This window comes from Acipenser ruthenus, chromosome 4 (assembly GCF_902713425.1).
Source record: "Acipenser ruthenus chromosome 4, fAciRut3.2 maternal haplotype, whole genome shotgun sequence".
Taxonomy (NCBI): domain Eukaryota; kingdom Metazoa; phylum Chordata; class Actinopteri; order Acipenseriformes; family Acipenseridae; genus Acipenser; species Acipenser ruthenus.
Window position 1 is genome coordinate 101,242,887 of NC_081192.1, and position 24,566 is coordinate 101,267,452.

General features: G+C 37.0%; 1 protein-coding gene across 6 annotated transcripts in view; it reads right to left on the reverse strand.

Annotated features, from left to right (window-relative positions):
- Positions 1-24,566, reverse strand: part of LOC117399699 (partitioning defective 3 homolog) — a 365,908-nt gene that overhangs the window by 176,443 nt on the left and 164,899 nt on the right. For all 6 annotated transcript variants that reach the window (XM_059023275.1, XM_059023276.1, XM_059023274.1 and 3 more), the window contains 2 exons: positions 5,410-5,504; positions 4,448-4,531 (listed from right to left, as the gene is read on the reverse strand). In XM_059023275.1, coding sequence (XP_058879258.1) covers positions 4,448-4,531; positions 5,410-5,504 — 179 coding nt within the window. The remainder of the gene's footprint in view (positions 1-4,447; positions 4,532-5,409; positions 5,505-24,566) is intronic.

Here is a 24,566-nt window from a genome sequence, read left to right on the forward strand (position 1 = left end):
AGCCCATCATGTTAATAACACTGTAATACTAATTGAAGCTTGCTTCTAGTAATTAGCCAAAACTTTCTAGTCAGCTGTTTCAAGCCAAATTACACTGCATTCTTTAACTATCTTGTGCATCCTTTGTTATTTTGCTGCCAAATTCTGAAAAAAAAGAACACACACATTTTATACCAGTCTTTACTGACCAAACACATTTTAATTGTATTAATTAATTTATTTAAATAATCAGATTTACCCATTGAGACCGTTTACAAGGGAGTCCTGGAAAACAATAAAAGAACAATTGCAAAATCCAACATCACAATAAAAACATGTGTGGTTCAAACTTAAATCAGCAGCACACAGAGATCTAAGAACAGAATACATAAAACCTCTGTTTGTTAAGGTGGACTGAAGGAGAAGCATTGGCGAGAGGTTAAGCAATTCTAAGCAATTCCCAAATACGATCTTTAAAACCAGAGAAGGAAAGATGATCAAATTCATTCTTTGTGCTATGATGGAAACAGCTGCATGTCTTTAGGAGATGATATGGAAAAGGTATTAGTGTAAACTACAACCAATACTAGTCCTTTCTACCAGAGCAATCAAATATGGAGGTACCAAACAGTTTTAAAAAAAAATAAACAAATAAAATGAAGAAAACCCCAAAGCTGTCTTTCAAAGCTTTAAATCTGAGGAAGCAGCAGTGTTAAAAATAAAACACGAGCTCCTGTGTTTGCCATCTCAGCACCCATTAGAATAATCAAAACCTTTCCACTCAAACATACACAAAGGAATGAATACATTAGCATCTCCTTGAGGTTAATGTAGGCATAGGCTGGGTTTCACATTGTGGGAGAAATGAAGGAAAAGAGATAAGTCAAATTCTGATTTCTTGCTTTCAGGTATCTCGCATAATCTGTTCTCTCATCAAGTTGACACAGAACTTAAGACAGCAAATCATATTGCATCCCAGAGTTTTACCGGACAGCACTGTCTTCATCCTCTATAGTGCTGAAAACTGAAGACTAAATCCAATGAGTACGATTATTTCTCCCTGGAAGACTTTATCAATATGTATATATCGAAATAAATATACAGTAAAAACTCAAAATAAGAAACGTCTCCTAAAAAGAGAAAATAACCTTTCTTTGAAAGACGTCCCATGAAAGGACTAACAGGTCAGCTTTTTTGAAATTCTGAATCCATAAGCTATTTAGTAAATGTATCGGCTCTTGAATGCAGCAGTATCTAACGTAAACAAGCTTACTGACACCACTGAAACGTTTCACCTCTAAGTATAAATAAATGAAACGTGATAAAGTTGAAATGAAGTGGGATAAAAGCTTTGCATGAGCTTCATAAGTCCCTGAAAGTGCGAACGCCATGTAATTACCACCCTGGCTGAAGCAGACTAGATCACAGTTGATCTTCATAAGCAGTGACAGAGTATCAACAGAGCCTGGGCAATAAGAGCATTAATGATATCTCCAGTAATTCAGGGCTGAATCACCATTGGGTAGTGTGGGTAGTATTGACTGGGCTTAGGTTCAGCTACTGGTACTCCCCAGGCACCTCAACAGTTCACAAAGTTTCTGCTTGTCACATACTAGTCTACACTCACTTTGAAAGAGTGGAAAAGAACAGGGAAGTTGTATTTACCATGGCAATGGCAGACTTGAGGCTTTTGTAATAAAATGGCTATGCAGTCCCTTAACAGCATCGGTGGCATATTTGTAAGCTACCAATACTTAAATAAAGTTAGTATTTCATGTTTGCCTCCCAATTTTAAAACAGGATCTCTACCTAATATTAATAATACAGTAATAAACAAGTATCCAGGTAAAAAGGGGATCACCTGTGCCTACTCAGTACGTTAATATGCAATAATATATGAACTGCTGGGAATTACAAGGAAATAATTCCATCGATGGGTCCTGTGACATTACAAACCATAAGAGCGAATTTATAAAATGTCACAGAACCCAAGGGATTACTTTATTTTATTTCTGTAGCCCATGCTTTATTTTGCTTCCTAACACATGGATTAACATGGGTAAGATGAGGGTGTAACACAGGTGTTGTGGTTAAAGAAAGAATAGCATTGAATATTAAGTTAATGAACAGTTGTTTTGAGTTTATAAACTAAATGTATATTTTGTTTACTTTTTTTGAATAACACACCTATTATAATTCACTGTGGTTATGACTTTGATAGCAGATACGACCAGTGAGAGAAAAATGTCTCATTACTTTAAACCACAGTGTGACGCTGTCTTCAGCCATGCAGTTAAAATAGTGTAGCCACTCATAGCTTTTAACAATGCAACAGTTTGACATTGAGCCCCTGCAGATGTCAGTCCTACAGTATCTATACAAAACAACCAATGTAATCAATACCATTGACAACCTGCAATTGTTATTAAACTCATTGCAAAAAAAGAAAAAAAAAACTATTACAGAAACATCTTTCTGAAATTTCTTTAAAACCCTGGGCTGTCGAAGTTAAACTAAGTAGAAAATAAGCTCCATCACACTATCAATCTGTTTTCTTTCAACACGCTAATCCCAGCTCAGTCAATAGACACCAAGCTTGCTTTCAGCCACTGCATTTCAAGCTCTGCTGCCTTGTCCTCTTCCACAGATTAGAATGCATGGGTTTTCATCTCCCCAGTATGTGTTAGATAAGAGGATTTACATTACGGTGTCTTTTGTTCAATCCTGTTCTGCAGGACAAAAGTTCAGATTTCCCATTTCAGAAACACAGGGCAGATTTAAATGGTCAAAAATGGCCTGACTAACTGACCACAGGAATTGAACAGATGTAATAAGAGTTTTAATACAAAGACATAATAACAGTATCAGTACCCAAATGTATTTGTGCTTGGAATTTCCTATTCATTTAATGTTAAATGGAAATACATTCTTGATTAAATAACAATTTGGTGAGAAATGGTGCAGTAGATCAACATGATGGAGGGTTTGTAAAGTAAATACAGCAAAGACCACTTGATTTTTATAATAAAGACGAAAAGTTTAAGTGAAATAACACGGCTCGGAATTGGCACTTTTTCAATTCGATTAGGGACTGACGACATACAAGTGTGCAACTATCACTCCATGCAAAAATTAGAAAAGGCCGGTTAGCAAAACAAACAAACAAAATGCCAGCAACAAATCACTTGAACCTGATCTCATTCAGATAAGGCTGCCTGAAAAAATGCTATGTGTGGAGCACCACTGACAAATAGACGATTACACAAAGGCTGCTTCTGCAGACTTGAACTGGTGACCAATGAAGTGGAAACTGATTTCTCTCTTCTTATAACCCGCTCTGCTTTTCTTCATTCCCAGTCACGTGGCAACGTAACAACTTTGAGGACAATCTCCTTTCTCCATTTGGATCTGCTTCAGAAATGCTTTCCAGTTCATGGCTGTTCAGTGAAAACTAAAATATGTTTTTTGTCTCAAAATCTCCAAAAAACTGCTAGACATTTTCCCTCAGGCACCAAGGGTTGTACAGACAAGATGTATAAAAGTACGCCAAGTGATCATTATTTTTGTTATATTCATGGCAAATTAACAATGCAGACATTTAAGGCTCAGTTGATATACTAAAAACTTACAGTTTAATGATGCATACAAGAGTACATTTTTAAAGTTAGGTCCTGAATAAACAAGAAAAAAAGCACACACTTATTTTAGGTTATGGAACTGAAATGTAACAATATCCACTACAAATAAAAGCAATTGTTTCCATAACCTACAGTGGAGCACAGTATAGGCATATATTTTAGCCTGAAGATTTCATTTGGTTTTTTTTATAGATCTGTTTCTCCTAACATCATGATTGTAGGTTTGTGATCGTATTGCACAGGCTTTGCTTCTTCCATCTGCAACTGAATCCTGCTGCAAACCAGCTTTTAGTTAAGTTAGTTTAGCTGGTTTTAATATTTTAAATTTGAACTGCTGAATTAAATGTGACATGTATTCTTCGAGTTGGCCGTATTTTGTCTCCTGCCTATTAGCAGACAGCACCCGTGGTCTGGTTTGCATTTAACAAAGGAAGTGCTCCAGTAGTGTTTCACCTTTTCTGGACATTTTAAGTGCCACTAGTGTAATATGGTATTTATTACTGGTAATACATCAGTCTGAGTGAACTTATATTTAGAGAGCCAACAGCTTAACTGAGAAGTTTTTGTTCTTTTTATTTCAAGAAAGGGTAAAAGTCAAGTAGACAAATATCTTGGCTACCACAATCACTTACTGAGTTTTACCGCAGAATTTGTCAGAAGCTGTGGATGATTTAAATATGGTTTGTATATTATATTTTTAAAAGGAAATGCTGAACAGTTCATGTGGCTTAATTACAAAGGATGCAGAAGACATGATAGCAGAAGCAATCTGAAAAACCTGCTTGCTTAAAAAAAAAAAAAAAAAGAAGAAAGCCTTTACAGAACATTACCTTCCACCCCGAGCACTGAAAGGCACTACATGGATTCCCAAAGGCCCGCCATCGTTGGAGACTTCTACCAGCTTTACCATGTCACTGTGAGACAATGATTAATGAGGGAAAATGAGCATGAGCCAAATACAAAACGGGGGAAAGACGACAAACAAAACACACACTAATAAAAATAACAGTTCACAACAACGTGTAATGGAAGTTGTGCTGAACATACCTTAAGATTAACCTGAGAGCGAAGGGAAGTGAACCATCAAAAGAAAAAAATATTAATTTAAAACTAAAAATACAAATATAAAATCACACAATGACTATGAATATGAACATGTTCAATGGCAATGGAGTCTCTACAATACTGGTCTGGTAATAAATAAATAAATAAATAAATAAATAATAATAATAATAATAATAATAATAATAATAATAATAATAATAATAATAATAATTTCACACTGATGAATGATGAACAATTTGATTTATAGATATTCATCAGCCTTCAAGAAGACAGTTCTGCTTGGTGCATGAGATATTTGTAATAAGTACTGTTTTTTTGTTTGTTTTTTTTATAGTGTGGTAATGTGATTCCTGCACAGCACATACATGTTACTCCCACTATGTCCACTACAATCTAAATCTGAAATATACGTAATTATTGAAATAAAAAAAAAAATGATTTTTTATTTTTTTTAAACAGGTGACATAACATTAATGACATGCTATATTGTAAATTGTTAAATTGTTTTTTTATTTCCTTTGGCTATGATATAGCAATATAATCTTTAATTGTCTTCATGAAGATACTTAAAGCCACCTTGTTTGTTTCCTTGGAAACGTTTCTCGTACGGAAAATTACATAACAAACAGACCCTTCAGAAGTCATTTCCCGGTTTGGACTGACACAGAATCTGCAAACTGGTGATACCGTGGTGGGGGAGAGACACACAGTGTGAGCACGGACTTACTCTAAAGATAATGCTGGCGTGTGCTCCTGGCACGAGTCTGCACGGCCCACAGGTTCAATCCGACCATTCTCCTCCTCTGTCCCCCCATCCTCCTCCTGGAAAACACAAGTATATAAAACATCTCTATAGTGTGTTCTTAACAGGGGCTTCTGGCAGGAAGCAATGCAATTTGATAACTATCTAATTTTCTTTTTTCTTCTTTTCATGCAGGAAAAAGGGCGTAATGGCCAGACTGTATATATTGCGTTTCGTGTAGTTTAGCAGTCAGGTTACAATAACAACAAAGTGCAGACTAAAGATGTCTGAGATTGATTGTTAAAACTAATCTATCTCCCTGGGTCAAAGACAGTCCAGGTTTTACTGTAATGTTGTAAAGTGGGCACACATTGTGCTGAATTTGTTTGCCTTACTTCACTTATTTCATTTAATTCTTTCTGGCTTTCATGCTTCGTGTTCGATCGAAGATAATTCTTCAATTTCATTTTGCTTTCAAAGTCTATTGTCGGATCTGTGTTGTATCAGGAGCCTCAAAGAGATGTCTTACATCCTGACAAAATGCCATTATCTACTGTATGTAATATTCAATCTAAAAGGACTACAATAGCCTGGATATCCACAGCAGACAATGTTGACAGAGCTACAATCCTCCATCGACCAATCCATTACCAGAACAGACAACCTGATAATTGAAAAAAGCATAACTTTATGTAAAAGGAAAAAATAAAAGTATAAAAAGATTGTTGGATATTTTTCACAGCATTATAAATACCATATTAAATAAAGGATTTTGTGGCCACATCTACTGTTGACAATTTTGTGGCCCTCTGGCGCTGTGGATAAAATGTAAAAGCCATAAAATTATCCATCCCTGCTAACATCATAACCGAAAGCTGACGTGCTCAGATTGCTCTCAATATTTTCTGAAATGTCAAGCAAAACTAAATAACTTGTGTTTTCACAGAATCCAATCCTTTCATAATGTACATGCTTTCAAGACATGAGAGATGGCACGAAGAGACACATGGCAGGGGAATGTGAAACACATTCATGAAATTTTCATAAGTATACCTGAAGCTGGAATGTTTTCCCTGAGCTTCCAGTGGAGCTCAATGAAAATAATACAGACAGCACATCGGTCGTTTTAATTACGTGCCACACACGGTCCTGTGGGTATCTGGCTTATTTTCTTAGTGTTTGCTTTGGAACTCACGAAAAACTACTCAGAATGGGGAAATAACAAGTGAATAAAGAAAGCAATATGACGGGAAGAAAGCCAGCAAGAAAGAACAGTGTTACAGAGCAGAAATGGAAAAAGAGTAAAGCAAGTTTTTTTTGCTCGTAAATATGACATGCAACACCACTTAGTAGTCAACGTTTGTCATTTAACTTCAGTATGGATGAAACCTCTCTTCATAAAGAGCTTGTCCCTCATGACAAATAATAATGCTCTGCTTCCACACAGAGGAACCTTTAAAGAAGGTGATGATAGACGGACCGTTTCCCCTCCTCTAATCATTGATGTAGCTCCTAATGGCCTACACTGTTGCACTTGCAAGCTGCTAGGTGCCATTTGTACCAGTCACAAACAGCTAAAATGAGAAGTAACATATTTTACAAGCCCATAAACCATGAACCCATGCAAATGTTGAAGCACTGTACTGTGCTTAAATGAAAGAAATGAGCAACAAAAAGGGAGAGTTGGGCACACATGCATTTTCTGACAGCTTGAATGAAAAACATGTATTTATTTTATTTTAAAAACTTCAGGCACTGTTCTGCATATTGTTTTGAGCCCTTGATACCGCTCAGTGATCTTTAAGAGCCAGAAGCAATATTGCAAAATGGATCAGGGGCCTTAAGACTCCAATTCACCCAGCAGTCTACATCAAAACAATAATAAGTGAAGGGTTATGAGCTTGGCACACCGAGACATACAGCGTATGAAATAACTGAGGGGGATATTAAAGCTTGGCAGAGTAACGTCCAATTGACATCCCTGCCGAGGGTTTGTGAACACAAGGCTGCTCTCTGTAAAAAGGTGCTCTTGAATTGATTTTTGCTGTGCATCCAGTATGCCAGCATTCTGCAAGCAGCTACACTAGTTGAGGACTGATGATAGTGTTGGGAGAGCCCTGCTGTAATGTGCATTCGGTACCCCTATCGATCAGCCTTATTAGAGATGCCTGAATGTTAATCAAGACGTAACAATCTAAAGTTCTAGGAATCAAAACCACAAAAAAAAGGTTTCCTAGTGGTAAAAAGCTCTTAACACATAGCCTTAAAGCAGCAATGCAAAGTAAGCCAAGTGTAATTTTCACAAGACGCCAAAAATCTGCTTGTGAAGCAAAGCATTCGACTGAAAAGACTTCAGGAGGATGCTCCACTCCCCAGCCCGTAACACCACACACAAAACACACTTTTACTAGAAACCAAAGCGCTTGAGGAAACCTACTGAGCTTTGTCTGGTATTTCAACCAGCACCAGCTAAAAATGATAAAAATAAGAGATGGAGCAAAACAGAATCAAATGGAATTCAATTTACCGTTTGGTTTTAAATTAAACTTTTGAAACAATAATTCAGTGTGCAAAGTAACTGAATTGTATTGGTTATCACTGTGTTATTAATTTGAAACAGTGTTCATGTTAGATTATGTTAGCCCTATTCTATACACTGTTCAAAATGCAAACAATGTTAAGAGAGGGTTGGGAAATGTAAATCTAATCATGTTGGCTTCTGCAGATATTCTGTAGTCTCTCCCAGTGTTTTTTTATGCAGAGGGAATACTGTCATTTAAAATTAAATCAAGATATTTAAATTCTTTAATAACGTATCCTTCCATAACCTGAAATGACAGCAAACCAATTACTGCTGTGTTTTGCATATTTAAATATTCTGCTCATATTCTGGATATATATGACGGTTATTTGAATATTCTGAATAAATTAGCTGAAATAAAAAAGGTACCTCCTCACATAGCATAGCATCATCTGTTTCTGATACAGTCATTTATACATTTAGTTATAGGAACAAACACAAGCATGATCATTATAGTGTTTGTTTCTAAATTCAAATATTTTTACCCAGCAATAAAACAAACAACACAAATGTTAAAAAATGAAAGCCACTTCTTGGGCTGCTGTGGTAAGGTTGCTACAATGTTCATCGTCTCAGGAACAGTTAATACAGACGTATCTCCCAAAATAACCTGGGTACCAGGAAACCTCAGCAATCCGTTCACCCTCTGTTGCTGAAGGGCAGACCAGATTGCTTGAGGATGTAAATTGATTGCTACATTGTAGTGTTTTCTGTTAGCATGGAACACACTGCCAAATTGCCCATCGGGATCACAAACAATGCGGCCTAACCTCCCAGTGCAAGTGAGCTAATCTAGTTACTGATTTGCAGACAGACGTGACCGAATGTGGTGCGATGGCATCGGCACCATGAAAGCAGCACAGCTCTCAATTGCAGCATTAATTACCCTTCATCGTGTTACTGCTGTGGCCTGTGACAAGCGGATTACGGGAAAACGGACAACCCGAGCATTTCAATCACCGACTCGTTTGCCATCACACAGAAGAGCAACAAAGAAACCAATGGGAAAGGCAATCATTTAACCCTTCATTGTGGAAAGAAAACATGTTTTTATTTTTTAATGCCATCTTGTCCTTCATGTTGTCTGTTTCATCCATTTATTCTAGCAAGCAGCACAATCATGCTGAATTGAACAAGTAAATGAATTGAATTGCCTTGTCCTCTGTTTAGCCCCTTCCCTTCTTACACATCACGTGATCCTGTTGGAGTATGATAAGCAAGAGGGTGTATACAGTGTTTTGTTTGTGCATTATAAAATAACTATTATAATACAGTAACATGCTCATTTCATTATCTGACACGGCTTTAAATAACACTAAGAGCTATCGTGAAAAGTACATCACCATGACACACATCCTTGCTGTACATGTTGATACTGCCATTAACCTGGCAAAGAATGATGTTACAACGTTTCTGATACTGCCATTAACCTGGCAAAGAATGATGTAACAACGTTTCTGATACTGCCATTAACCTGGCAAAGAATGATGTAACAACGTTTCTGATACTGCCATTAACCTGGCAAAGAATGATGTTACAGCGTTTCTGATACTGCCATTAACCTGGCAAAGAATGATGTTACAACGTTTCTGATACTGCCATTAACCTGGCAAAGAATGATGTAACAACGTTTCTGATACTGCCATTAACCTGGCAAAGAATGATGTAACAACGTTTCTGATACTGCCATTAACCTGGCAAAGAATGATGTTACAGCGTTTCTGATACTGCCATTAACCTGGCAAAGAATGATGTTACAACGTTTCTGATACTGCCATTAACCTGGCAAAGAATGATGTAACAACGTTTCTGATACTGCCATTAACCTGGCAAAGAATGATGTAACAACGTTTCTGATACTGCCATTAACCTGGCAAAGAATGATGTAACAACGTTTCTGATACTGCCATTAACCTGGCAAAGAATGATGTAACAACGTTTCTGATACTGCCATTAACCTGGCAAAGAATGATGTAACAACGTTTCTGATACTGCCATTAACCTGGCAAAGAATGATGTTACAACGTTTCTGATACTGCCATTAACCTGGCAAAGAATGATGTTACAACGTTTCTGATACTGCCATTAACCTGGCAAAGAATGATGTTACAACGTTTCTGATACTGCCATTAACCTGGCAAAGAATGATGTTACAGCGTTTCTGATACTGCCATTAACCTGGCAAAGAATGATGTTACAACGTTTCTGATACTGCCATTAACCTGGCAAAGAATTATGTAAAAAAGTTGTTGATAATGTCATTAACTTGGCAAAGCAGTTCTCTAGATATGCATAACAAATGTAAATGTGAAATATGAACACACACGCAGACATTTCCCGTTACAGTATATACTCAATCTGATATGATGAAGAACTTGTGATAATGTTTCATTTCACTTGAATATGGGGTTCTCTCAACACATTGGTATGTAAATTTGATTTATGCATTTTGTTATATTTCTGCAATGGGAGTCGCTCACACACACACTGATTTTTTTCTGTAACAGTGAAGAGATATAAAGATACATGACAACATGTTAGTAGGGTATAAGATATGGATAAGGAGGGGAGGGTGGTGACTACAGACTTACTGCTGTGAATCTGCAGGGCTGGAAACAAGACTCCTGTTACTTGGCAGTTTCACCCATTCCAGGTGTAACTATTAGCCACAGTGTATAGGTAACAAGCTCAGGTGTGTCTTATTAAACTCAGAGAAAAACTGGGAACGGATCAAACCTCTATGCAATCCCTGATCTGAAAGTGAAATACAACCCACAAAGTTTATTCAAAAAGTTTTTCCTAGAAGCTTTCTGCTATTATACATTTTCATATAGTTATTAATGGGATCATCTTTACTATTCCAGTTTCAGTTCCTCTTTCATAATTTAGTACAAAAACACATATAAATTGCCAATATTAAATTGGATTCCACATGAATGCAGTCTGAACCAACCAAATGTAATGAGCATTCTGCATATGGATTGTACCTACAAGCTTGCAAACAGGCGAGGGATGGTACTGCTAAAAATATTGCAATCGACGACTAGCTGCCCTTCACACGGCACGCGTTTGGTTAATTGCAAAATTTGAACTAAGGAAGGTCTAGTCTGTGATGGGCAAGTATAATATGTCTTTTGATAAGCCCCTGAGGCACAATAGGAGTTTCAAAGAATGTGTGAGATGAAAGCATTTAAAGCAGTCATTCTCTGAATGTATTTATAGGTTAAAACCCCACTGATGTGCTACAAGAAGAGTGGTTTGCTGAACAGGTGAAAATACACAAACTGAGCGATTGTTTTAGCAAAATGAACACAGGGAAGTTGTCACTTAATTATTTTTATAATTAAGTGACACCTATAGGATATATATTTTCAGTCGACTGGTGTTTCTTTGTCGCTGTAATGGAGATCTAGAGATCACTGTGGATCTTGAGTAGCCAAATGTGGTTGGAAAAAAAAACCTGAAGAATATGAACATAGAGAATATCAAAAAGTGCTAACAAGTGCGTTTACATGAGCATAAGAATTCCGATATTTTTCCGAAAACTAATTCGATATCAAAAGTCATGTAAACACAGTTTTCGGAAAATGTATCGGAATATATGGAAAACAGCATCTAGAAATTTCTGATTCAATTCCGAAAACGAACCGAATGTATATCATGTAAACGCACTTTCCGGAAAACTTATTCCAGTAGCGTACTGCACATGTGCAAACTTTGACCTAAATTCCTGCATGTGGTTTTAGAAAACAGAGAAAATAATAATACATAGTCAGTCTGCATGGATCCATTTGCTCCGCTGAATCGTATTTTGTCATATACTTGTACTTGCTAGAACCGAAGTCATTGTATTTTATCTTGCTCTTAATTGTATTATTACTTGTACTGTTCTTTCTTGAAATGCATTTTTGTTTACGACTGTAAATCCCCCTGGATAAGGGCGTCTGCTAAGAAATAAATCTGAAGAAGAAGAAGAAGTTAGGGATAAAGTAATATTTGTCCGTATGTATTTTTTTAATAGCCCATACTGAAGCAGCACGTTTTCCAGCTTTAAAATTACGTTTTAATTTAAAATAATGTCTGCAAAAGAAACTGGTAATATAGAACAGGATGAGCTGTTTGAAAGGCTGATTGCACATTGTGGGAAATCTGAAAAGAGGTATAGAATAGTAATCTTTGAATTTAAGACTTGACACTTCGATAAAGCACTTTTTATTGGATTGGTCTCCGTTCTATCGCAGAAAAAATGTCCGGTCTGTTCAAATCGTACTTAGGGTACTACAGTACTTTGCATGTGAAAATATCCTGTGTTTTCCAAAAACTTGAATCCATGTATACAGTTGAATTCTAATTAGACTTTCTATCGTTAATCATGTAAACGCAAAAAGTGACGTTTTAAGAAAATCAGTTTTTTGATTCAGTTTTCAGAAAACATTAGTTTTCAGGAAAACACTTTGTCGTGTAAATGTATTGTCTCATTTTCAGGAAAGCTCTTTGCTATGACAATTGTGTACACAAATTACACTCAACAGAACAGAAAAAATATCTATTTGGGACAATAGCGCAGAACACAGCTTTGTAATATTGTTTAAGTGTCAAGTATGTATCTATCACAAATGGTGTTCATTGTTTTATAATTACACTGAGCAATGTCTATAGAGTTCAACTGTATTAAACATTATTTAAGTGTCGAAAACATGCATTGCTGTACTGTACATACAAAATTAACCAAACATGCATAAAAACAAATCATTTAATGGATTACTCTAAAGTACTCAAAAACATTTTCTGTATAAACCTCCAGCAATGAAAACACATATGGATTAGTTGCTTGAGATTTAATTATATTTATGCTACTACAGTTGTGGCTGACTAATGCATTCAACTTTAATCAAAGTGATGAGGCTTTTTGTTTACACTAGCAGGCCTTTACTGGTGGACAATGACCTGAAATGCTGCATCTTGATTGGTTGACACACTGTCTAACATTATGTTTGGTTATATAATTTTTGTTACAATTATTGTAATTTACTCATACAGAAATCTGTACACCTAGGTACGGAAAAGAATGTGAATTTGTACACCAAAAATTGAAATGCTTTGGAGCGGAGGGGAAGAAATTCCAAGCCCCGGTAGCATGCAGTGGAAACTTCTTTACCATTAATGTACAGAAGTAAATTATATCTCTTACCCTGAACTCAGTCATAAATGTAAATGCCTAGAGGAGATGCCTGTGGACCGAGAACATTTACATATCTATACATATGTATTACAATCAGATCGGTCAGTTTTCACTCACTGGCAGCTTTCTGCAGTCAATCAACAACACCGAACCGTGGAGCTTGGAAAGCTGTCCTCTCCCAGAGAACAAGGTCAACAAGAAAGTTAGAAACTGCACGTGTTTGTAAAGTCACGTAGTACAAAGGATTTGTTAAAAGCTTATCTTTAAATGAGTTCAACAAAAAGAGTAATGGACTTGAATTCAAAAATGCTGCTTGCGATTACCAGCTAGTAACAGTCTCGGAGCCAGACACCAGAGAACCTGCCTGTGTCAGCTAGTCAGAGGATTGACAAGCAAGGCAGTTCAGCCTTCAGTTCACGTAGGTCAAATGGAAATCATAACACAGATACCCCTGGACCATTTGGTAGAGAATTGCATAAACAAGCATGGCATACACAGCCACATTGCATATCGTGATGTATTGCAGACACAGCCACATTGCATATTGTGATCTCAAGGCCAGTCACGCTTGAGCACATCCAAAGTACATTCTGGAATTCATGGCTGTTTATGGAATTGAAATACAGCCTTAATCCATCTTACTTCAACTGTGAAGCTTAAACAGTTAGTCTGCCAGGTACCATTTAATGCGGGCGGCAGTGTTTACTTAAAAATAACTTAATACGTAAATCAAGCCAAACGCATGTACCAGTAAGTTTTAGTTTTAAACTTCTGTTCAGCATTGAGTTTTTGCCTACTTGTTAATTAAGCATAGAGTTGTACTTTGTTCCAGTAGAAATGTGAGGACATTTTTGTTTTGTGTGATGCAGGTCACTTAAGTTGAGGGGTATTTATAGAAATGAACAGTTTAATATGTCATGAATTCTTAAGCCTCTCTATCTACAAAACAACTGCAGGCAAACTATCAAGACACTGTGGCGCATCACATTCACAACCAGGATTTAGAGAAGGGTCTTTTCTAATAGCTTATCTCTAAATAATTTCAACATCTATAATCTTCATCATACAAATTGAAGAAACACTTTTTTCAGAAGCACAGTCTTGAAAATTGTGATTTCTTCATGCACTAAATACAATATAAAAAGTTCACTACGACGTGAGTTACTTTCAACAAGTAAATCCCAAGCTGGTTCTTAATGCAATTAAGAAAATGAAATCAATGACGTTAGCTAAATACATTTGTCCATTTCATCTCAGGAACAGTCTTCAAAACCAGCTGATAGTAAGCCCCTGACTGCTCTGTGTTTATAAAATAGACATCATCCAACAGCCAGAACACCATATCAGCACATGCAATTCCATCAATGACAGCCTTGGTTTTTGTTGGCATGCTGTTTAGCTAAATTGATCTTTAATTAAATTAGGCAAGCTAATTACAAGGGCGAAAATAAATCATTTAGTCTATAACAAAACCCAAGTATAGACTTTATTCCAACATTAATAATAAAAGGAACGTTGTGCACTTTGTTAGATTCAGAAGTTCAAAAGGGTACAAACATTACTGACAATGAAGTAACCACTGTTTTGTGTGTGTGTGTGTGTGTGTGTGTTCAGTTACTTGGGGGACTTACAAATGATACTCAAGGCCATTCTTAACAGAAAATAAACAAAATGTATTATCTTTATAAAGAAAATATCTTGTTAAACGAATTGACAATTTGACAGATTAAGTGCCCCAAATCCTTGTAAGTGAGGGCTGACGTTTCTAATCATCCACAGCCATCGAAATGGAAAACTGACCTAACCCAGCATTTTTTTAGCATTAAAAAAAAGTCTTTGTTAACATTGGGGGCCTGCCATGTAATAGTGGATCGCACAGTCAAGGTCAAACCCTCATAGATGTATGAATCTGGCAGTCTGGCTCAGGGGTTTTGTAGAAAAATTAAGTACACACAAATATAAGCTGCCTGGAATTGGCGTTTTGCAGTAGACTATGCTAATTTCAGTGACAGCTCCATTCAAAATGTGAGTCACTTAAGTCAATGAAGGATCTCTCAATACATAGCATAATTAATCCAGCAAAGTTTGAAAAGGTCAGGCAGTCTCTTTAAAGTGATAACATTCAGAAAGTAGAAGGAAATGTGATTTCCAAAAGAGAATGAATAAAGACCCCAAATCAAATGTCAGTTGTTATGCGGCAATAATTAAATAGTCTGTTTTTCTCATTCCTTATACACATCTCATTTGCACACAATTCATGTTTGTGTCCATTTAGAAATGCTTTGTCTCCATATATTGAATTTTTATAATGATTCAATGTTAAACAAGAAGAGTATAATTTCACCACGATTAACCCTGTGCAAAGCTAAGCCAGGTCTGATTCGAAATGAATGGATAATCGGATTGTAAAGTCAACACCAAATGATACGAGCAGGGAATGCAGAGAATAACATATTAACACATATTAACTCAATTTGGGGAGAACATTATTTGGTGTATATGTTTGGGCCTTCAAGGAGCTAATAGTAATCTGACTATATCACCAGCAAGATACAACCCTGTCCTTTGATGAAGACCAAGACATCTTATTGCTCTGATCGTTGCAGTCCATGGGTGTTATAAAAGTTAGATGTTAAATAAAGGCTTTTTGATTTAGCATTACATCTATGTGAGTAGAACATTCAAACAATGGTGGAACAGTAGAACATTCCAGGTTTCAGCCATGCCTTTTTAATGTAATGTATTTCAAACTATATTGATGGAAAGCAATCTAAGAAAGGAACAAGACAAAAAAAAAAACATTAATATCGTAAAGCATGAAATTTGACAAAAAAAAATAAAAAAATAAAATGGGAAAACCAGTAACCCTGCTCATTACAGTGTTCAACCAGAATAGCCCCAGGTGCACCTGCTACCCAAAAGGGACAATTGTTCATTAGAAAGTCAATCAAGACTGTGTGACATTACTGGGTTGTTCATTATAACCCCTAGAATTGGCTCAGGTCTTTGCTACAAATTCAACCTAAAGCATAGTACTGGTATATACAAAATTAAATACAAAAAAAAAACATGAAATGTCTTGTTCCTGGGTTAAAATTAAATAAATGTAAAGCTTCCGGTACAGTAATAGTGCATAATTTAGCTTTTAACAAGTGACATTTTTTTTCTTATTAGTAAAAGGTTGACATTTAGGGTTTGCAGACCCCCTCATTTTTAAACGCATACATGCATAGTGTTCAGGACTGCCTTTGGTTTATCTTTTAAAGCCTACTGTTCTTTGTCTAAAAGACAAGAAAGAAAAGATTGAATGGCTGCATGCTAAAGCCATCGAGACCTACCCCTAATTAGCGAATGGCATTTATAAAAGTAGACAGAGCTGCGCAATGGAGGCAGTCAGTGATTCCGAGTGGAGTGCAGTTAACAATGCAGAGCCTCATCCGTGGGCTGGCAGGTCTGCTTCCTGGACAACGGAGCGAGTCATCATTCTCAACTAAACAATGATCCAGGGTAACCGCAAAATACATGAGCAAAATGTTGAGAAAATGAAAACTAAATGACGTCTCTCAAACCCACTTCCCTAAGCATGGCAATCTATTTAAAGCGAATCTTTTACTTGACACGTTTTTTGTTTCACACATAGCCGTAGACATGCTCATGCACAGTACAGTATTGCACATTTACTTCACGCCAAGTTGTCCTATATAATATATATATATATATATATATACATATATATATATATATATATATATATATATATATATATATATATATATATATATATATATATATATATATATATATATATATATATATATATATATACATATATATATATACATATATATATATACATATATATATATATATATACATATATATATATACACATATATATATATACATATATATACATATATATATATACACATATATACATATATATATATACACATATATATATATATATATATATATATATATACACATATATATATATATATACATATATACACACACACACACTCACACACACACACACTACCGGTCAAAAGTTTTAGAACACCCCCATTTTTCCAGTTTTTATTGAAATTTAAGCAGTTCAAGTCCAGTGAATAACCTGAAATGGTACAAAGGTAAGCGGTAAACTGCCAGAGGTTAAAAAAAAAAGTTTAGGTTCCCAAAAACTGAAAAATAATGTACATTTCAGAGTTATACAAAAAGGCCTTTTCAGGGAACAAGTAATGGGTTAACAACTTACAGCTGTTCTGCAGCAATGGAAGTAAATTAAGCCTTGAAAGTTGATGCTAACAATTCCTACAGGTGTCCCAACTTTTGTTGATTACTTACAAACCCTCTGTCTGTATAAAAGCAGTGTTGGAACAGACTGTGTTACTACACCCTCTTAAGCATTATTTGGACAGTATTGTACTGCAGGAAGTAGTATATTGCTCTCAGAATGGCGAGAAAAAGGCAATTAACAAAGGAAGACAGACAGACCATAATAACCCTTAAAAGTGTAGGTCTTTCCTTTAGAGAAATTGCAAAGAAAGCCAAGGTGTCAGTGAGTACAGTTTCCTACACCATCAAAAGGCACTTGGAAACTGGAGGAAACTCTGACAGGAAGAGGTCTGGCAGACCCAAAGCCACAACAGAATCAGAAGACAAGTTTCTGAGAGTCAACAGCTTGCGTGATAGGCGGCTCACAGGACAACAGCTTCAAGCACAGCTTAACACTGGTCGAAGTAAGCGAGTCTTAGTTTCAACTGTGAAGAGAAGACTTCGAGCTGCAGGTTTGACAGGTCGAGTGGCAGTAAGAAAGCCATTGCTAAGATGGCAAAATAAGAAAAAGAGGCTTGCCTGGGCCATGAAGCACCGCCAGTGGACTACTGAAGACTGGAAGAAGGTCTTATGGACCGATGAATCAAAATTTGAAATCTTCGGTTCATCACGCAGGGTTTTTGTACGCCGTCGAGTAGGCGAAAGGATGGTTCCTCGGTGTGTGACACCAACTGTCAAACATGGAGGAGGAAGCGTGATGGTCTGGGGCTCTTTTGCTGGATCCAGAGTCGGCGACTTGCGCAGAGTGAGTGGCACCCTGAACCAAAACTGCTACCACAGCATTTTGCAGCACCATGCAATACCCTCCCGTATATGCCTAGTTGGTCAGGGGTTCATCCTACAGCAAGATAATGACCCAAAACATACCTCCAGGCTATGTCAGAACTACCTTAGAAGAAAAGAACAAGACGGTAGGCTTCAAATCATGGAATGGCCAGCACAGTCTCCAGACTTAAACCCCATCGAGCTGGTTTGGGATGAACTGGACAGAAGGGTGAAAGCAAAGCAACCTACAAGTGCAACACATTTGTGGGAACTTCTGCAACAGTGTTGGGAAGAACTTTCCGAACAATATTTGATTTCCATTGTAGAAAGAATGCCACGAGTGTGTTCGGCTGTTATATCTGCAAAAGGTGGCTACTTTGAGTCTAGGGAGTCTAGGGAGGGACAAGTAGTTACATTCGCGTTTAATTAGGAAGCACATTGTACCAAGTGTTGTAACTGTACATTTCAACCGAGTCAAATGTATGTAATTTCTGGAAGTACAAATGTTGCCATACTCCTGTAAACTACACTAATACTTAGAAGTAAAGCACTGGAAAAGCTAGAGAGCATGGGCAAAATCAGCATGACAAGATCTTAAACTGGTGCACAAAAAGACCTTGCCTCCCAGTGCATTACATAGTGCAGTGAAGTTAAGATACGGCTCTGCTCAGATTACATAGTGTAGTGACGTTAAGATACGACTCTGCTCAGATTACATTGTGCAGTGAAGATATAATTTTGCTCAGATTACATAGTGCAGTGAAGTTAAAATACTGCTCTGCTCAGATTACAGTGCAGTGAAGTTAAGATACGACTCTGCTCAGATTGTATAAGGACTGTCAGACCAGATTGTGCTTTGAGTGGAAGCCTGTTGATTATTAATGACCACAAAGGGGACTGCTCCAGGACAAAGAAAAAAAATATAACAGACATGTCTATCTGCAGAGGAGATAAGAGTAGACAATGAATCCATGCTAAACTGTGAATTAATGTCTGCAAGCAAGAAAAATATTTATTTCTCTTCTGTGTAAATTAGATAAGAAAGGTGACTCCTAACTTTTATTTGCAAACTGTAGAGAGAAAATGTACATTGGTGATCTGAAAGAATTTTTCCCCCGTTTTAATTAATTCCCATCATAAGTCAACATTGTCGGTCCGTATTAAATGGTCCTTTCCTAGTTTCTCCAAGTTAAAAAAAAAAAAAAAGCACATTTTCATGTTCTTATCAGAACTTGTGCCGCTTGTCATGAATCTTAATACAGTACTTGAGTATCAGGGGGCATACATAGCCAATTATTACATTAATCCACTCGTGTAATAAAAAATGTAATGGGATCATTCTCTGGAATAAATCTGGAGACAGACATCTCACCCTGGCTGAAGTAAATCGCAATAATTTCAACATGAAGGCCAAGGAGGTCAAACTACTAATTCCAAGCAGAGTACAATATATGCATGCCAAACTTCCCATAGGCACTTCTTCATATTATAATCTTAATGGGTTTGATCATGTAGGTATTTCAAACTACTGCACAGTGGCACCAAGCTTTTGTTCCCTGCCTAAACCCTGTAGACATGTAGCCCACACACTAGCAGACGGCCTTGGATCATCTGAATATTAATATTAATATATATATATTAGATAGATAGATAGATACACACACAGGGCAGTAGCCAGCCATGAAAAAAAACATTGCCCATTTAAAACAGGCATTCAATTCAAATTTTCCTCAAGAGATTCTTCAATTTCTTTGAAATCGTTGATTGGACTTGCCCATGCACTGTGGCTAAGCAACGTATAAGAGAGCGTAAAAAAAATTATTATTTGTATGATTTTAACCAAGGCCTGTGCCTCAGGTGCCTCATAGCTGGCTACAGCCTTGATTATATATATATATATATATATATTTGTGTGAGGGACAATGTAAGGATTTTTTTTTTCTTTTTTTTTTTCCTTTCGATTTTAGTTTATTTTTTTTTAGATTTAAACGTTATATTAAAAAATATTGCTTGAACAGGAGCAATATTACTTATTTATTGGACATGCACAATCCACACTGATTTGTGAAACTATTAAAACATAAAGATTGTCAAATATGTTTATAATTATATCAATGAAATGCTTATATATGATATCTGTAAAATATTTTATTATTTTAAAAATAAAATACTGTAAATCTCATGGCAATGTGTTTATGTATTAATGCATTTATGTATTTATTTTTTCAGTGAGAGTAGTGCAGAGAAAGAAACTAAAAAGCCATCAGGGTTTGAAACCAGGATCACCCTGCTGCAGCAGTGTTCCAGTTAGCCATCGTGGGACAAGATATCAGATGAGGAAAAATAGCTGTAGAATGTTGTACACTGTTTTAAAAAAAATAAGTATATAATAGAAATAAACAAAAGAAAAAACATATTGTCTTTGCAGAATTTGATTGAGCCTACTGTAAATATTGCGTGCATTTTGGTAGAAAAAAAAAGTACAAATTGCAGAGAAAGTTATACACAAGTCCTTTAAAAATCTGGGGTTCAGCAATTACAAAACTGAAAGAACGTCAAGAAAAATCTTAAATAGCACAAAGCAACAGTTATAGTTGGCAATGATTTTGTATCTGTGATGCTACAAAATAAAACACCTCCACATCAGGAGTTGGATTCAGCTGATAGAGAATGAGTGGAAAGAAAACAGACAGAAGCTATTTTTATATTTGAATAACTCAAGTATTGCTTATTATAGTTGTACTCTTAGTATGCTACTTAATGTACTAGCAAATGTGTTCCAAACTGCACTGAAAGAAACATTTCCTTAAAGTATGTTATACATTTGTTGAGGTGAGGTGGGTTCACAGGGAACCATTTGTGTATCTTTTAGAATTTAGTGAACCTGTCACGCTACAAGGCTACAGCCGCCCCTGTTAATCACTATTTGATTGATTGTGGTCACTGTTTAAAAAAAATAAAATAAAATAAAATAAAAATCCTACAAGTTATATTCTACTTTTTGTGTGTGCTTTGTGCGACGGGGAGGGGGCAAGGAGATTTTTTTTCAGAAGATTTTTCTAGCATTGTGTCCCTTGGACAAGTTTTTTTCAAAAATTGCACACCCCTGAAAAAAACTGTGATTGGTTAATTTATGGGCATTAGTTGATTAATTGGCAGATTAATCTGTGCACATTTTTAATAAAAGGTAAAAATCTTGTAGCGGCTGTCCTGTATAGGAATACTTAAATCAATAATCTAAAAAATAAAATAAGCCCAATGAGACTTTGGTCTTTTAAAAAAAACATTTTTTATTATTTTTATTTTAGTAAATGTCACAAATGTTACCTTTCCGTCCTATTACCCTAATAAAACAGATTTTGGGACCTGATAACTCAGTCACACAAGTCCCGAGGGCCAGAGAAGCACAGTTATGCATACTGTTTAACCACTCTGGGGTAACCCCTAGCAACGCACTCACACGGAAACAAAAAAACACTCAGAGGTTTATAACTAAATCAACAGTTTATTATGTTGGTCAGGATAAATGCCTGACGCTGGATTTTACCACAGCGTTCACCACAGCTCTGATTACAATGCACACGAGTAACTTTGCAGACACATGTTTGGCAATCATTTAAATCAACATAAACATTCCAGTTCCAAATACGTACAAAACAAGACAACAATTATGACTTTACACAACTTTAAGCCCTTTTTATACAAGCTTAAAACCACAATGTCCTACCACTTCCAGGAATAGAGAGCGAGCGCTTCAAAATCAGCACTTCCCTAAATAGCAGCAGACATTTCTCTTTACCCAGAAAGTACTTTTTAAAATTTGGAATCGCCAATTATTTTACTCCCAATTTTCTCCCAATTTGGAATGCCCAATTATTCAACCCGGCTCACCGCTGCAATCCCTGCACTAACTTGGGAGAGGCGAAGACGAGCACTCGCGCCCCCGAAACGTATGCCATCAGCCATCCGTATTTTCTCGCACTGCAAGCCTGCCGTTGGAGGACCACGCAGTTCTGAATTGCACACATGCAGGCCTGCAGGCACCCGGCCAGCCACAGGATGCGGTGTGGAACTCACGGACACGGTCGGCAGTCACACTGTCGATCTCCAAGCCTTTACTGGATGTGCCGCTCGGGAGCCCCAGAATGTACTATTAATGCACGATCAACTCTTTAGCTGAATAGTCCAAAAAAAAAATCTATATATATATATATATATATATATTGTAAACAAGCTGCAATTCACTCTCGGTTTGTTGCCCCTTTAAAAACAGACCCAGAACACAGAAATTGAGTTTTCCAGCGCTGACGCTCTATTTTTAATAAACAAACCAACAAAAACCAAAAACCAAAATAAACACCTAGCTCCTTCGGAGCGCTAACTACACCGTCATGCAGGTCCCTGACTAGCTCGCAGGACGGCTAAGCCGTTTGCCTGGCATAAACAAAAACACAACACTTTACTTATCAATTGACTGCTCGGACACAGAGCACACCACCTGTCTCCTTCCACTCAGCAGTCCCAAGCAGACTGACTGCTTCTCTTAAATACCCTGCACCTGGTTCTAATTTACAATTACTACCAGGTGCAGGGGATAATTAACAGATAATTAAAGCCTAAAGTGCTTCTCTAGTTCATGTGCTTCTTGATACTGTAACTCGTGCTAAAGAACTAAAGTTTCATTATAACTGGATGAGCACTTCTATAGAGCTATGTACAAATGTAAGTGAGTCATGCAGCCAAAGACTAATCAGCTTCCAGATATACTCCCATTTACCCCCAGAGTGGACTCAAAACTAATATAAGTTTATCGCAGTTCTCTAGATATATCGTATGCAAAACCCTAGTGTGACCACCAGCAGTGGATAATTAAACAAATACATTGATGAGACCAACACACAGGAGCCAGTATTTCTCGTCTAAACATTGCAGTGTTTTGAATTCACGCTGCCTCCCGCAGCAATGCTTAACATCCCTGAGAAAAAACTCAAAAAACAGGTCATTCCCTAGTTGATTTGCTTATGATGTGTGAATAAAAATATGAGAACAGTCAGGATTATGCTGAAACAGATACTGCTGCAATATGGACAACACGGGATACAGCAAAGGTAAAGTAATGAGTTTCTTGTAACCACTGCGGAGGGTTCTGAAACACTTTAATATGTCTTACTGCTACAGCACCAGCACCCAGAGACAAGCTACTGAATAATCAACTATTTAAAAGAAACTGACGAATCTCTTGAGGAAAATTAATTGAATGCATGTTTTAAATATTATTGTAACCTTCTGTTTGGTTAAGAGGGCAGGAGCTAGGGCTCCTCCTCCATTCTGTCCCGCCAAAATATCTGTTAATCTCCCTATTTAAACCCCAATTCCCACCCTTATTCTCTGTCTTGCTTTTTAAATTTCCTCCATCCTCCCTTTCTCCTCCATAATGCTGCTCCAACTCTGCAACAGTCTCCCTCTGGGGGCAAGTGAAATTCACTTCCCAACCTTAAAAGGCCCAGCAGCCTGGCCTTGTCCTCTGCCAGGAAAGTTCTCCACGAGCCAGAGGGGACCCCCAGCCAAACCTATCCTGACTCTCTCTCTTGGTTTCCTGTTCTCTGCCTACTCTAGGTTCCTCTTGGGGGAAGCAACGGTTGCTTCCCAGCCTTGTAGGCCGATCGGTTCGGTCTCACCTCCGCGAGGTCCTAAGCGCCAAAGCACTTCTCTCCATGCAGCCCTCGCTCCTGTCCTGTAAATTTTATTTTAAATTCAATTTATAAAGTAAACACGTCTCAGATCTGCCACCTGTTAAAACATTGCTGTATTAGAGTTGGCAAAGGTGAACCTTAATAGTTTTATTTTACAAAAGTGCTTTACCTTAGAATGAACTATATTTACTATTCAGTTTGCTGGAAGCAGAAGCAGAAGAGCCAACAGCATGGACCAGTTCCACCTCACAGGTTGCTCTTTGAACGCTGCCATCCAGCTGACAGGTGCAAAGGCATTTTGCATATAAAACAATAACAGTCTGTGACAAGCAGGCTCTAGTGGTTACGTCAGACCAGAAAGGAGTACACAGACAGACAGTGGATGAAATGGTAAATGCGCCTGCTTGCGCCGGTTTATTGTAAAATAAAAGGTTTGTACACAACAAAACACAGGACACGGCACTTACGCCAAAATAAAGAGAAACAAAACGGACTAACACTCAACAAACGGTGGACGGACAGACACACAAACACGGTGAGTAAGAATAAACAAAAGACAAGTATTGTGCCTCTTGCACGC